This window comes from Eucalyptus grandis, chromosome 10 (assembly GCF_016545825.1).
Source record: "Eucalyptus grandis isolate ANBG69807.140 chromosome 10, ASM1654582v1, whole genome shotgun sequence".
Lineage (NCBI taxonomy): Eukaryota > Viridiplantae > Streptophyta > Magnoliopsida > Myrtales > Myrtaceae > Eucalyptus > Eucalyptus grandis.
The window spans coordinates 28006846-28023707 of NC_052621.1; the positions used below are offsets into that span (position 1 = coordinate 28006846).

General features: G+C 42.7%; 2 protein-coding genes across 3 annotated transcripts; one reads left to right on the forward strand and one right to left on the reverse strand.

The window, feature by feature from the left end:
* Positions 1–2993: 2993 nt before the first annotated feature.
* Positions 2994–5138, reverse strand: LOC104422580 (protein transport protein SEC13 homolog B). 2 transcript variants are annotated; one of them, XM_010034944.3, is made up of 2 exons: positions 5043–5138; positions 2994–4137 (listed from the first exon to the last, which is right to left on the reverse strand). In XM_010034944.3, exon 2 carries the CDS (start codon positions 4089–4091, stop codon positions 3183–3185), a length of 909 nt encoding a protein of 302 aa, XP_010033246.1. In that variant the 5' UTR covers positions 4092–4137; positions 5043–5138; the 3' UTR covers positions 2994–3182. The 2 variants fall into 2 exon arrangements, with proteins under 2 accessions (XP_010033246.1, XP_010033247.1); XM_010034945.3 differs by having other exon boundaries at positions 2994–4134; positions 5043–5136.
* Positions 5139–7386: 2248 nt separating this feature from the next.
* On the forward strand, positions 7387–13292 carry LOC104422581 (alpha-mannosidase 2). Its single transcript, XM_010034947.3, has 4 exons — positions 7387–8161; positions 9138–9287; positions 9368–9400; positions 10145–13292. Exons 1-4 carry the CDS (start codon positions 7586–7588, stop codon positions 12878–12880), a joined length of 3495 nt encoding a protein of 1164 aa, XP_010033249.2. The 5' UTR covers positions 7387–7585; the 3' UTR covers positions 12881–13292.
* The last annotated feature ends 3570 nt before the right edge of the window (positions 13293–16862 follow it).

Sequence of the window (16862 nt, forward strand, 5' to 3'; positions counted from 1 at the left end):
ACTTTTTTTATTTTGCTAATTTAATTCTAAACATTTTGTAATTGTGTTGATCCAACCAAAATTGGCCAGCCAGCTCTGATATGGATGTCAACTGACACTAACGTGGCAATTTTTTTGTAACATTTTATTTTATTCATTTTTTTTCTTCTTCTTTTGACCAATTGCCGGACTGACTAGAGGCTACGGCCAGCAAGGCCTCGCCATCGCGGGCAAGCTTGCCTTCGCTGTCTCCAGGCGAGCTCGAGCTCACCGAGGCTAGCCCTCGCCCAAACCTAGTGAGGGCGAGCCTTGCCATCACGACCCAATGACAACGAGGGCGAGCTCATCGGCGATGGCTAGGCCTCGCCAATGGCCAATAAAGTCGACCTCACCAGGCGTAGCCTTTGACCGGTTCAACGACTGGCCAAAAGAAGAAGAAGAAGAAGAAAGAAAGAAAAAGTAATTAAAAAATTCGAAAAATAAAATAAAATATTATTAAAATTGTCAAGTTAACGTCAACCGGTCAAATTTGGTCAAATGAACTAAATTAGTATAATTACAAAAGGTTTATGATTGAATTGGAAAAATTACACTAAATTTATGAGTATTTTGATAATTCTCCACTTGATCTCTATCCCAGCCTAGGCACGTAATACCATCCCCTAGCCATCTTGTAAAGTTCGGTAGATTGTCTTGCTTGTCATCAGTTCATGAACTTCAGTTTCATCCCTCCACTTCCTGTCCGAACTTCTCAATGGATGGTGAAGTACAGAGCATGGTCTGCTTGCTTTCTATTCTTTTTACCAAACACATTTCTATTCTTTTTCTATTTCTAGAGTAAAAATTTTGTGTAGTTACCAAACGGGTTTTTTAACATAGAAATTGTTCCCCAGAATAGAAATAGAAAAGAACTATTTCTGAAAAAAAATTGTTCCCCGGCCAAGAAATGTTGCCATGCGCAACCTAAGTCTAATCAGTACCTTTCCTCTGCTTTCTTTCCTTTTGGCTTTAACCTTGAAAGCACAAATTGCGAATCCATCTCTTCTAGAGTTGCAATCTATCCTTACCATTTTCCCCCACATTTCAACGATCTTAAATTAGTGAATCTTATCGCGATCCTACGAATTCTTCGATACTCCAAAAGCCAACTTGCGATTTTAGAATTTTCTTGCAAAGAAAACCATCGAGTATGCTTGCTATTTTGTAGCATAGCCATAAGGACCACTCTGTATGGACCGACTAGAGGTCCGAGTCTTAGGATGCGTTGTTTTCGAAAAACCAATAATTTATATTAAGTTTTATAAACGTTAACCATTCATATCACTTAGAAGCATGAGTAACAAAAATGTTTTTATTCTCATCAAAATATATTTACGTAGGTTATTATTAACAAAAATAATTTTTTCGTCAACTCACTATTGTAAGTCATATAACACATCAAATCTGGATAATTCTTCTTTAAATTGTCAATTTTCTGCGAAACGAATGCACCATTTTGCTTTAGCGAACTCCACACACTGGCCAAAGGCTCTCCGGTGGTCCATGACTCATCATCGGCCAAGCACAACGAATGTCAAGTGTTGCGACATTGACACCAAAAAGGCTCTGGCGGAGGCTCAGATCATTATCCACAACTCCAAAGCGTACTATCATCACTCGTCAATGAATGGACATGATGCTAAATCTTCGTAGTCACAGGTACATATCCAACCCGATTAAGTCCCTCAATATGGGGTTTCACCTCCTTGCAGTCGCTTTCGAGGATATAGATTCCGGTTTTGACAGATGATGGATCTGATTCCTGAATTGGCGTTATACGTGGAAATTGACCATTGGCATTATTGACCATATTAGAACATAGGAATATTTCAACTACAGATCTAATTAGACTAAAACTGAAGTTCACTGAACGAACGTGAACTTTCAGAGGTGGTGGCTTATGGCTGACATGGAAAGAGCTTCCACTTGCTCTCAAAAAGTTTTAGGGGCTTGCGATTATCTTGGTCGCGAGACCAAACTCAATAACATCTATGGTCGCAGCTTAAATGCTTATAGCCAAGATCCGCCTGGCCATAAGTTCAGAGTAGATTTCTTGGTTATATACAATGAAACAGTTTCCTATTGTAAGAGGGTGAACTTTCGCCCTGGACCAACATAATGGACCTGACTAGAGAAGGATCAATTTTTCAGGCAAATGAAATAAGATTGATTTCAGTTCTCAACGCCCTATTAACAACTCAATCAGGGCAAGGGGGGAGAGGTGATCGAGCAGGCACTTACTGATGACACATTCCATAGCATTTACATATGCACATTTTAACTCCCAGCATAGCATCAAGTCGTATATGACATGAGCGAAAGTTGAGATAGCATCACATGAAAGCTTCAATTCGATGGATCAGGCTGAGGAGCACAACTGATTCTCCAATCCAGGAAACATTGTATCAGATAGATTTCATCACACTAACTCTGGATTGCATCCTTGATCCTAGGAATAGGTAGAGAAAAGGTAGCGAAACATTACACCTAGTAGTGACCACGGATGCTGGACTCTCAGGGACCGTCATACCAGTGATGAGGCACAGTAAAGGTTATGTAATCCAATTTGAAGCCTAATATAAAGATGTATAAAAGATAAATTCAAAAGGCGCTAGTGTGGAATTGCCGCACTTCCATTAAAATATTTGAGAATGAGAGCAGAGGTCAATGGTTTGATAAACAATAATATGCTTCCTAGCTTTCAGGATAATCAGGCATAGACTGATTGTTAAAGCATGTGAAACCAGAAAGTATGCAGTTTCTTGGTCTTCTTATGAGTAATTTAGCTGCAGGTTGTTCGAGTAACCGATATTGATGCACAAAAGCAACACACAGGTAATTGAGTCTTTGATTATGCCAATAAATTCCTTGACCTTCTTAGACAATGATGGGCATAAACATGCATGCACAGATATAAATATCCATATCCCAGAGAAAATGGTAAACTCAATTTGAACCAACCCACCAGTCAAACATTCACCAAGAAAAAACAAATTTGATAATACCCCTTCATTCATCTCCCAAGAAAAGATTATGTTAAAATAATTGTATTCACAAACTCTAAAATCAAAAAGAGAAACACCATAACAATAACAGTCTATCAAAGAGGTCCTAGGCAAGGCAAAACACATTAAAGTAGATAACAAAACAGACAAACTCCAAATCTATGGCTCAACTGTAGTAACTTGTTGCCACTCACCATCCACTGCCTCATTCCACAAAGTTACGTTGTTATTCCCATCAGCAACTGCCAACAAATTTCCAGTAAGCGACCAGGAAACCCGCCAAACTGGAGTCTTGAAATCCTTCAAAACTTTACCCTGCCATTGCTCTCCTTCCTTGGCCACAGTCCATATTACAACAGTCCCATCTTGAGAAGCACTAGCAATTGTGGACTTCGGAAGCCCCAAATTAGGTGCCCAAGCCACATCTCTGACCCAATCAGAGTGCATCTGAAGGGCAGGGAAGCAATCCATCTTCCAAGTTCCATTATAAAGCTTCCACACCTTCACTGTATTGTCACACCCTCCAGAGGCCAGCTTCTGAACAGGATCTAGCAAACCAGATCCAACTAGAGCACCCGGAGCCATGGACGGGGCCCATGAAACAGAAGTGACACCAACAGGGTGAGCTTGCTCTATCCTAGTTGTGTCCCAACCACCATCAGGTCGGGCAGTAAAGACAGAGATATTCCCATCAGATGAACCACAAGCCAAGCAGAGACCTAGTTCGTGAGGCGCCCAAGCGATGGAATTCACGGATGACTTGTGATCATTGAAAACATGAGCTTGAGCCCAATCATTTTGATTACCCTCCTTCCATAAGATAACTTGTCCATCATATGAGCAAGAAGCAAGGATTGATCCAAATTTAGGGTGTGCCCAAGCAACCTGCCAAACAGGGCCTTTATGACCACTCAATGAAGCAAGGTGCTGTGATCCAGAGCTATTGCTCACGCCTATTATCTTGATAGTGGTATCAGACGAAGCTGTTGCCACACGCTTTCCATAGTAATCCATAGCTACATCATGGACTATGTCTTGGTGACCTGTCTCGATCTTTTGAGAAGGCATGATGACTAAGTTCTCTTCTCCTCTTGACCACTAATTTCCTCGTCTTCTGATTCACATCAGGAGCATAAGTCGGAGCATCAGTTTTGAATAGCAATTATCATAAATTTCCACATAGAATAAGAAGATCAAAACACTTCGTGTACATTTCCATATTTAAAGGAAGCTCCACAAAACAAGATTATAATAAATATTCTAGATCTCAGTTGGCAAAACAATCCAGAGTTCCCTGCAGTACAACTAACGACATATTTCAAATCTAGAGTTCCCATCGCTATTAATCTCCCCAGTAATAGCCAAATCCCAAAAAACCCACGAAGTTCCACCACCGACAACCTCATGGCCTGGCACTTCACAGGCTCAAAAGGCGACAGAACCCCGCCCACATTACCCCATCTTCTAAAAGCCGTTATGAATAAGCTGTTACTAAAGTGAGCAAACCTTTGAACATGGATCCAGCGTCTCTAGAGGAACAAACTACACGCCCAATGATCTCTAAGAGGCATAAATTCCCTATCAACATTAAACCTTTCATGAACATAGAATACCTAACAGCAACAACAACAACAACAACAACAGTGAAACAATTTCCCCTCCGACGAGAATTTCGCGGGAAACTACAGCATTTGCACCAGCTCACGAAACCAATCGCGCTTCCCAAACACGGAATCAGCCAAAGAGCGCGACGAAATCATTCTAGGCGAAGATCAAAGCACAAGCCACGTCGTACACAAATCCCAACGATCCGGCCAGCGGATTCGATTCGAAATCTACCTATTCACCGGAACCTCGATGAAGATCTAGGGATGCGGCGGGCGGATCTGAATTCGAACCGGCACAAACACGGACACGGACGCGCGAGAATCCAAGTCGAGCAGCGATCGAAATGCGGAGCCAGCAACCGCGGAATCGCGAATCGACGCAGCGATTTAGAGGGGTAGAAATTTCTCTTACCTGCGCGAATCTGCGAATCAGCAACTTCAGCGGAATGACAGAGAGAAAGAGGGACGAGCTGCAAGGAAGCTCGATCCCGAAACGCTCCTGCTTGATATACGGCATTATTCCTCTTTGGGCTCGAGGGCCTGTTTGGACACGAGCGTCGTCCTGCTCCGCCTTCGGCCGGTGCGAGGATGGGCCCAAACCTAAAGCCCAACAGGAGATATTTTCGAGATGAATTTTTAGGTATTTTCTGGAGCCCGGTACTTGTTTGGAAAACTAGGAGTGGTAACGAATTCTTTTTTCTTAAGGCCGAACGGAAACAAAAAAGTGTATTTTCTGGAGAAATTTTGAACAAAAGAATGCGTTTCGTAACGTTTGTACCTGAGAATAAAAAATGAATAGAAATACGTTTGGTAAATTTTATTCTTTTTTATTTCTTTTAATTTTTAAACATTTTTATTTTATTTTTCATTTTTTCCTTTCTTTTTTATTTTTATTTTTTCGGCCGGTCACTTTGGCCTCCGGCGACCGGCCGACGGGGGTCGCGGGCCGGCGACGCTCCGGCGAGATCGCCCGAGGCCCTCGAGGGCGTCGTCGGCCCTCTCGGCCGGCCGCCCCGATCGCCGGCGAAAGAAAAAGAAGAAAAAAGAAGAAGAAAAGAAGAAGAGAAGAAGAAGAGAGAGAAGAGAAAAACGTTTCTTCATTTTTGTTTTCGGAACAAGAAACAACAATTTGTTGTTTCTTTTTTGTTCTTATTTTGTTAGAGCAAAAAAACAAAAAAGAACAGAAACGCACCAAACGCGTTTTGTTTTTTTTGTTCCCCGGGAACAAAATCGTATGAAAGTGTTCCAAAAACGTTTTTTTGGAACGTTTTGGAGAAACCAGGTGACCCTTTCTGAATTAGTCCCTGGATCATAATATTCGACCATGGCTTTTACTTGAGTCTTGTAAATTTTTGTTATGTCGATAATACCATCATGCGATGTACTGTACGAAGATGGATCGAAGATTACATGAATTGTCTTATTATGTGATTGGCATTTAGTTATGTTGATATGAGAGATAATTTTTGTCTAGTCAAAAAAATATTTAAAAAATAATAAGATAATTAAAGTCAGAAAAAAAGAATGACACCAATAGCGAGACTTATATTGACCATCAAGATGGCAACTCTCAAGTGGCTACCATCTTGATGCTCATAGGCAACTCCTTTATTTTAATCATCATAAGTATATTCTCTAGATCTAGAATTAGATCTAGCGATGTGACCACCGCAACCACTGCCTCATGGTGGTTCGTTCCCTTTTGTAAGTTGCCATATGCGCAAGCATGGTGATTATCGTTTGATGGCTATTGTCAATAGAGATGAGCATAAGGGGGACAAAGCATCTTAAAAGGGATAGCATTGCTTTGCCATGAGTGAAAATTTGAGCAATAGTGCTTTTTTCTTTTTTAAATGGATATATTTTCATCATATATATTTAAATAATAACTAAAAAAGAATTGCATATAACTAAATTTGACACTAATCACACACAATATAGAAAGTGCATATGTCTTTGAATGGATAAATTATGAATGATACATAACTCAAACTTTAGTATTCTATGTTTAATTACCACGTATATAATATATATAATTATCTATATATGAATCTAATTTGTAATTATATGTTACATTAAATTAAACAAATCTGGGGGGGATCACAGAGCGAGTTAGGCCTATTATCGCCTCATGCCCCACCAATTCCTTATGGAACATTTCTCGAGGGAAAAATCTGTCGACAAAAGGCGATGTCCTTATACCCTCTTAGTGAGAAACGCTATGTGATCCATAAGGAATAAGAGCGATAATGGATATACACAGGGTGATATACACAGGGTGATAATATCCCTTATTGTTGTCTATACAAATTCCTCCCTTTATGCCATCTCCCCCGTCCCGATCTCCATCCCCCTCCACGGAATCCGACCATCACTAGCCAATTAATTCACTCTATTTTTTTCTCAAGTTCCACAGCTTAAATTTTCCATTTCACCAAACATAACGCTTTGTAACCAAATCATTTGGCAAAAACAAGAGTACAAGCTAATTCCTATTCATTGAAGCTAAACACGGGGATAAGGACTTAGGAGTAGTAGTGTTAGAACTTAGGCTTTATTTATTTCGTGAAATACGAATAATTTAAAAAATATTTTTAAAAGATAATCATTTATATTATTTGTAAAAATAAATTAATAAAAAATTTTCCATGAGAATATTTAAAACAATACAAATGATTATAAAAAAAAAATGAAAAATAGAAATGTTTGATTTCAAGACCCTTGACTTGACTGGGCACCGTAGTCACCACGGCCTGGCCTCTGCTCTTTTCCTCAAGTCGCGAGACCCCTCCAAACGCGCTCACTCCCCCCCGCACGACACACTTGCTCTCTCGGTACCATCGCTAGCTCCTCCGCCGCCGCCGCCGCCGCCGCGCCGCCAACGCCGACAGGAATGACATCAGTTTCGTAGATCCCAACATCTCTCTCGCGCGCACGACACCACGCGACGGCACGATGCCCTTCTCCTCGTACCTCGGCAAGACGCGCCGCCTCGTGGGCGGGCCGCCGGCGAGCCTCCTCCCGTCCTCCGCCCCGGCCAAGGCGAAGGGGATCTCGGCCCGCAAGTCCTCCCGGAAGCGGACGGCGCTGATCAACTTCGTCCTCACCAACTTCGTCACCATCGCCCTCTCCACCTCCGTCCTCTTCTTCCTCCTCACCCTCTTCCTCTTCGGCGTCCCGCAGCCCATCTCCTCCCGCCTCCGCCCCTCCCCGGGCCACTATCGCCGCCCCTTCAAGCCCCGCAAGCCGATCTCCCGCATCAAGCGCGTCAACGACACCGCCTTCGGCGCCACGGTCGACCTCACGACCAAGGACCTGTACGACAAGATCGAGTTCCTGGACGTCGACGGCGGGCCGTGGAAGCAAGGGTGGAGGGTGAGCTACAAGGGGAACGAGTGGGACGAGGAGAAATTGAAGGTGTTCGTGGTCCCGCATTCGCACAACGATCCCGGTTGGAAGCTCACCGTGGAGGAGTACTACGACCGCCAGTCGCGCCACATTCTGGACACGATCGTCGAGTCTCTGTCGAAGGTGCGATTTTTGGTTAGGGTTTTGGGTTGAAGTGAATTTGGTGAAGTCCTTCGGGTGAATTCGTGCAGGTTTTGTGCGCTCTTTTTGGTGTGTGGGATGCGAAATCAGTTGATTCAATTCGGCGTTTTTGAGATAACGAATAGTTCTTGTTCTGGAAATGCATTTGATGCTGCTATACCTGGTCGAGATTCCTTCTAGTTTTAGAGATTGTCTGTGACTAGGTGAGAGCATCTTGGTTTTACTTCCTAGAGTTAGTGAAGGCATTATGGTTAGTTAGGGAAAGGCGATCTCGATCACACAAAAGGGTCTCGACTCTTGCGATTAGATTTTGGACTTACCATAGAGCTAGATCCTCTGTAAAGATGCCTTGGCAAAATTACCTGTATTAGATGACTGCCGGAGCTTCATGGTTCTTGAAACTGAATAACTTGATGGAAAAAGGCCAAGTCACAATGCATAGACTCTTGTGAAATCTAGTAGATTTAGAGCGCTTGTGATTGGATTTTCATCTTACCTAAGTTTACTATGTGATGAAATCCTATGGTTTGATAGAATTGTTGCTGAAAGCCTCAATTGCGATCCCTGACACTTCTATTTTCAATGCAATTCATATGTTATCTTGTGCTTTTGGAGAAGCTTTGCAAGATGGTTCTGTTGAACCAGGGTAGACAAGATTTCAGTGCATACTAAGGATTAGCTGTGACTTGATCATTGCGGTCTTCTTGCCTGGAAATTTATCTATACTCACAGGATTTTAAATTTTGGATCTTTTGAAAACAAAAGTTTCACTTCTCGTGAGAAGCTCATTAGTGACGTGAGTTAGTTTGTTTAGCTTCAATTGATGTTAATGGGATTATTTGGTTGCTTGGGTGGAAGAAAGTGAAGGGAAAAAGACAGAGATGGCTTCTTTTGTCAATTTTAGCTAGCAAGTTGAATAGACAGAGATCTACTAATTTGGAAAAGTATGGATTTGCAGGATACTCGCCGAAAGTTTATCTGGGAAGAAATGTCATACCTGGAAAGGTGGTGGAGGGATGCATCAGAATTAAAGAGGCAATCTTTCACCAATTTGGTGAAGAATGGTCAACTAGAAATTGTTGGTGGTGGTTGGGTGATGAATGATGAGGTAACTAATGTGATACCCTCGATTGCAGCAATGGTTTATTGATTGCTATATAAGATGACAACATTTGCCTCTTGATGCAGGCTAATTCACATTATTACTCCATAATTGAACAGGTTTACTCTCTCTCTCTCTCTCTCTCTCTCTCAGAGTATCCTAAGTATAAATTTGCTTTATGGCACATACTTATGGTGAAAGTTTGATTTAGTTTTGCCAGTCCCAATAGTAGAATCTGAGTTGGTAGAGGACAAAGTTAATTTTCTGCATCTGTAGTGCAAGCTTGTCTCAGTGAATGATAATGGAGTGTTCTCAACAAGCAACATGTTTCATCAAACACCATTTTCCATCATTGTTAGTTTTTAGTTAGGCCTTCCCTGAGGCAAAAGCCACGTAGCCTATGTATGCAGATCTAGTGGAACTAGCAATGTGTTTTCACCTTGAATGGAGGCCTGTGGATACATAGCTTGGTTGTAATAAATACCTTTTATACTGGAATACGTTTTTAGTGGGGTAAATTGTGCTGAGATCAACAACTGGTAAAGGGGAAATAATTTTTACACTGTTAGTCTCCCGTAAAAGAATTCTACAAGGCAAAGAAATTACTTTGAGATTGGTAACGCTAGATCCTTTACAATTACCTTGCCAGAATTATAGAATACCCAAGGTTTTTCTTCTCTCAGCACTTCATGGCTTCGTTAGGCATATCTATGTCATATGCAATTTTCTTTTTTTAAGACCCTTGGACGCATGTGGATGTCAATATGTATTCACCAAGTGTCGAGCCTGGAGAGAGTGGATGTGCCTGTTTCTTTGTTAACTTGTTGCTTCGCTTAGTTTCTTTCCCTTCTTTTGCATTACAGATGACAGAGGGGAATATGTGGCTCAATGAAACCATTGGCGTTATTCCTAAGAACTCTTGGGCTATAGATCCGTTTGGTTACTCGCCCACAATGGCATATCTTCTTCGTCGAATGGGCTTTGAAAACATGCTTATCCAGAGGACCCATTATGAGCTGAAGAAGGAACTTGCTTGGCACAAGAAATTGGAGTATGTATGGCGTCAGAGCTGGGATGCAGAGGAGTCGACCGATATTTTTGTCCACATGATGCCCTTCTATTCTTATGATATACCACATACTTGTGGACCAGAGCCTGCTGTTTGTTGTCAGTTTGACTTTGCTCGAATGCGTGGGTTCGTCTACGAACTTTGCCCTTGGGGAGAACACCCGGTGGAAACCAACCAAGAAAATGTGCATGAGAGGGCACTAAAACTGCTTGATCAATATAAGAAGAAATCAACATTGTATAGGACGAACACACTTCTGGTTCCGCTTGGAGATGATTTCCGCTACATCAGCATTGATGAAGCTGAAGCCCAATTTAGAAATTACCAGTTGCTATTTGACTATATCAACTCTAATCCCAGTCTAAATGCAGAAGCAAAGTTTGGCACTTTGGATGATTACTTCCGAGCAATTCACGAGGAGGCTGAGAGAATAAATTACTCACAACCTGGTGAAATCGGCTCGGCTCAGATTGGAGGCTTTCCATCTCTAGCAGGGGATTTCTTTACTTACGCAGATAGGCAACAGGATTATTGGAGTGGCTATTATGTTTCAAGACCCTTCTTCAAGGCTGTTGATCGAGTGCTTGAGCAAACACTTCGTGCGACAGAGATGATTATAGCTTTATTGCTAGGATATTGTCAAAGAGCACAATGTGAAAAGCTTCCTGTAGGGTTTTCCTATAAGTTGACAGCTGCCAGAAGGAACTTGGCTCTTTTTCAGCATCATGATGGCGTAACTGGTACCGCTAAGGATCACGTGGTTCGTGACTATGGGATGCGTATGCACACATCTTTGCAGGACCTGCAAATATTCATGTCCAAAGGAATCGAAGTACTGCTTGGAATTCGTCATGATAAATCCGACCAGACCCCTGCCCAGTTTGAGCCAGAGCAGGTTAGGTCTAAGTATGATGCTCAGCCAGTACATAAAGTGATCACTGCTACTGAAGGAACTTATCACTCAGTCGTTTTTTTCAATCCTCTGGAACAATCGAGGGAAGAAGTTGTCATGGTCATTGTTGACAGGCCTGATGTTGCTGTTCTGGACTCCAATTGGACATGTGTTCAGAGCCAAGTATCTCCAGAGCTGCAGCACCACAAAAGCAAGATATTTACTGGGCGGCACCGACTTCACTTCAAAGTTTCTGTACCTCCCATGGGGTTGCAGACGTATTATGTTGGAAGTGGTTTTGTTGGATGCGAAAAAGCTAAGCTGGCAAAAATTAAGCAGCTCTCTGAGTCAAATACTTTATCATGTCCAGCTCCATATACTTGCACAAAAATACAAAGTGACGCTGTTGAAATTGGAAACAGGCATCAGGTTCTTACTTTTGATGCAAAGCATGGATTGTTGCAGAAAATTAAACATCTGGATGGTCCAGAAAACATTGTGGGTGAAGTCATAGGTATTTACTCGAGTTCTGGAAGTGGAGCCTACTTGTTCAAACCCATCGGTGATGCAGAACCTATCATCGAAGCTGGTGGAGCCATGGTTGTCTCTGAAGGTCCCTTGGTGCAGGAGGTGTATTCTTATCCAAAGACAATGTGGGACAATTCACCCGTCTCTCACAGCACACGCATCTTCAATGTAGAAGGCTCTGTACAGCAATTCATCGTGGAGAAGGAGTATCATGTTGAGCTCTTGGGTCCAGATTTTAATGACAAAGAGTTAATTGCTCGATACAGATCAGATATAGATAACAGAAGAATATTCTATTCAGATTTGAATGGCTTTCAAATGAGTCGGCGGGAGTATTACACTAAGATCCCACTTCAGGGAAATTACTATCCAATGCCTTCTCTTGCCTTCATGCAAGGAACTGATGGTCGGCGCTTTTCCCTTCATTCGAGGCAGTCACTGGGTGCAGCTAGCCCTAAGGATGGATGGTTAGAGATTATGCTAGACCGCCGCTTAGTCCGAGATGATGGGCGTGGTCTGGGACAAGGAGTTATGGACAACCGTGCACTGAATGTGGTATTCCACATCCTTGTCGAATCCAACATTTCTCGTACCTCGAATCCTGAATCCAACCCTCTTCCATTAAGTCCCTCGCTTCTTTCCCATTCTGTTGGCGCACACTTAAACTACCCTTTACATGCATTCATTTCCAAGAAGTCCCATGATATATCTGTTCAGCCTCCTGCAAAATCCCTCTCTCCTTTATCTTCTTCTCTACCATGTGACTTGCATATTGTCAGCTTAAAGGTCCCCAGGCCTTTAAAATACTCTCAGCAAGCAGCGGAAGGTTCTAGGTTCATTCTAGTTCTGCAGCGACGACACTGGGATTCTTCCTATTGTCACAAGGGCAGAACAAAGTGTACAAATATAGCTGATGAGCCTGTCAATCTCTTTAACATGTTCAAGGGGCTCGCAGTTTTAAATGCAAGAGCAACTTCTCTGAATCTTCTTCATGAGGATACAGAGTTGCTTGGGTATGCTGAGCAGCATGCAGATGTTCAAGAAGGACACGTAATCATATCTCCCATGGAAATTCAAGCTTACAAATTGGATTTACGGCCACATCAGTGAGCGTGTTAGGGTAGCCATTCTGTAAGCTTGTAAGTGTGAACCTTGATCAGTTGGATCCGCTACTAGGTAATCCGACCTGAACCAGCATTGATCCATACCTGAAGCTCAGCAGCTGGGTGGTGCCTATCCTTCGGAAGATCTTCATATGCGAAAGAGGCTTTCACAGAGGCTCATATACTTCGATGCGTTACTCGATTCCACACTGCCACGAGATCTGCTTGATGTTTTTTCTACTGGATGTGATCTTTATACGCTTGTAAAACTGCATCAATTTTGTAATAATAGGAAGTCGATAGTCATCGTCATACTTGTGCCCAAGGATGCTCAGAAATCTTCTTTATCTGGTTTCATGGAGATGCCTTGAGACCATGAAAAGCCACTGATATTAATAGCGTAGATGCTCATTTCGGCCGTAATCACTCTTTGCTTTTCCACCAAAATGAAAATAAAAAATAAAAAGGTGGAATTACTTCTTTCAAGAACTAAGGGAGGGTTCATCTGAATTCAAAGGGTAATTACTCAATCTATCTGAACATCTGAATTGCAGGAATAGAGCAAATACCAAAGCTCAATTTTGAAGTGAGGACAGGGAGCCGCAAGAAGACGATAATGCAGGGGCTGGGTTTCCATTGTTTTCACCCCCTTTTGCTGGTGTGAATTCTGCGAGATGTCCTCTGGTTCACAGATCATGAGCTCTCTCTCTCGCTCGACAGAAAAGCGTTCGTAGTGGAAATCAAGGAGTATATTATAGGATATATTGACGTTTGGACATTTCGTCGTGTTTCGGAAATGCAACTTCGTGTCCGTCGGTCTAAGACCATCGGAACGCTTTTGTTCGTTTCCTAGTCTCTCTTGCCGCGACGCTCCCGTTTCCTCGTGATACTAACCCCTGTTCGAACGATTGCAAGCCATTTCGGCTGGAACTCAAGACCCCCACGAATCCTCCATCAACCCTGCAGCTCCTCTCTCAGATTTCTGTCTTGGAAGACTCTTGGGAATGTTTCCGCATGCATACGCCTGAGACGACATCGTGGATATTCCATCTCTTTCGGTAAGTGATCTCTGCCTGGCCATCTCCGCGATTTCATGTTTGCTTGGATCGATCTCTGTTGAGGACAGCCAGAGTTCGGTGACATTTAAGACGGTCGTTGTCCGAGGTTGCTTAGTGAACACCGGCGTCTTTCGAGAAAGTATGAACAGATAAATTTCATTTAGTCACTTGGGCAAGAATAGACTATAATCAACAATCTATTTCCTTTGTGTGGCTACATAAATATTCGGTTCTACCAAATGCCGCAAGACTTGCAAGCCATAGGCTTCATCCATTCCCCATTCAACCGGCAGGGCTATTCCATATTTCATGTATTCGCCGGAGCAGGATCGTAATTGCTAGCGGGGCTATTCGATATTTCACGTATTCGCCGGAGCAAAATTGAAACTGCTATCTTAAACTACTAGACCGATAAGCTATTCAGCGAATTCCATGAACCCAAATGATTCGAAATGTTGGATAGGAGGGGATTCTTGGGGGATCCGTGTGAGACCGATCATATCTGGCACCCCGATTCATTTTATGCATGTGTGCATACTCAAATCACAAGGTAACCACAAGACATGACCTTGTCGATTGGGGCACAGGTTGGTGGTAGGTCCTAACTACACGTACCACCACTCTAGAGCTGTTAAACGGGTGGGTGAAGTTGGGTTTGGGTCGGGTCATTAATGGTCCGACCCAAATTGACCCATTAACCCATTTATGACTCATTTATGTTTAATGTAAATTTTCCGACCCATACCCAACCCACACTCTACTCATACCAACCCAACCCATATTAATTTTTTTTTTATAAATATTTAACCAAATTTAGAAAAACTTATTCTATGTTTTTTTAAAGATTATATTACTAAAATGCTTCCAAGCTATTTCTTTTTATTTTAAATGGTATTGCTAAAATAGTTTTATAAAACACAAATTTAATGGACAATTTTTATAATTATAATTTCAGTTTTTATAAAAAAAATATTTTTGTAAAGTTAAAGAGGGAATAGAGAGATTATGGGGAAAAGTACCAAAAAAAAAAGTGCATTTAAACCTTTTAATATTGGTATTAATTGGACTAATTTATCAAATTAATTTTGGTACTAATTCAGTCCATCCGTCAATTTTGGATGTCGGCGACGTGGATGTCGGCGGTGGCCGACGTTAACGTGGCAATTTTTATAATTTTTTTAATTGTTTTTATTTTTATTTTTTTTCTTTTTCATTTTATTTTCACCTCTTCCCTGGCGGTGGCCGACAAGCCTCCAATGAGGCTTTAGCCATTGGGTGAGGGCCGTGAAGCCCTTGGTTGCCGTCGACAAGGGTCGCGCCCTCGCCTAGCCTCCCTCTCCAGGGCCCAAATTTGGGTGAGGCCGGCCTCCCGTGGCAGCGAGGCCATGGCAGCGAGGCGGCAAGGTTGCGAAGCCCTTGCCGATCTGGTGAGACCCTCACTCGGAGGGCCGCGGGCGAGGCGGCCCGCCCGAGGCCTTGCCGCGAGTCCCGGCGCCTCCTCCGCCGTCGACCCGAAGCTTCTCGACCTCATCACCGCCGGCCTCACCTCCACGAAATCCCAATTTGAGGCCCCTGGTCCCCCACCTCCGCACCTCACGCCGCCGCTCCTCCGCCCGATCTTTGCCTCCAAACCCTAGCCTGCCGCCCCAACAACGAGGGCTTTGCGGCCCTCGCCTCCACCCTAGCGATGGCCGCCATGGCCTCGCCGGCGACCCTGGGAGAGGCCAAGCGAGGGCCGCAATGCTCGCCGGCGGCAGGCGAGGGCTTTGCGGCCTTTGCCCAGTGGCCGGCGAGCCTCACCATGAGAAAGAAAGCATAAAAGAAAAGGAAAAAGAAAATAAAAAAGAAAAAAATTAATAAAAAGTTTGAAACAATAAAAAAAAATCATAAACATTGTCATGTTAGCATTCGGCCAACGTCCACGTCAGCGCTGGCCAACCAAAATTGACTGAATTGGTACCAATATTAAAATATTTAGGACTGAATTTGTCTAATTGAAAAGTTTATGACTAAATTCGTACAAATGTAATAGGTTTATGACTTTTTTGGTACTTTTCCCAAATATTGTGAGGTTTTGGTTGAAAATTGGATCTAAATTCAACTCATTTAAGACCCACTTAAGATCCATCTATCAAAGTCTTTAATTGTTAAACCTATTTAACTACTTTATGTCAAAAACAAGTGACCATATATGATCCATTTATGATTTAAATGGGTCATATATGGGTCTAAGACCCATTTTAAGACCTCTACACCACTCTAACCGAAGCATGATCTCATGTACCTTTCTATCGATCTTTTAATTCCTTTCTACGCGGGTTACGTGGGCTATCTAGATTCTCGAGTGGGTGCTCCGTCATCGGACCCAAACAAAAATTGGTGGTGGTAATGGTGAGTGGCGAGGGAAGTGCCATCCATCTCACCCACCATTACCACCATCTCTCTCTCTGCCTTCGCTTTTCCTCGTCAAAAAGCTTATCTGGGTCGAGAGATTGCCTTGAAGTAGCAGGGGAAAAGCCGAGGCTCCTTTGCATTCATTTGGGAAGAAAAAAGAGTAAAGCGAGAAGGAAAAAAAAGAAGGGAAGAAATTCGATTGGCGGGGTTGCTCGTTATCTTCTGGCTCCATATCCTCGTCAGCCACCACTGCCTCTCTTTCCCTCTATCTCTCTCTTCCCCCACGAAACTCTTTCGATTTGATGGAGCGTCGACCACATTTCGACGATCGTCTCTTGTGGGAATCGAATCAGGAGGGAGCAGAATCGGACTGTCATACCATGTTGATCGCTCTATTTAAATTAATAGGTGGAGGAGATGTAAGCCATACGTAAATAGGCGGCACAAAATACCTTAACACGATTAAAAAAAGGAGATAGAAAGTTTTCAACTTATGTGGTAAATATCACGTGTCTTGTTGACGTTGGTAATATAAAA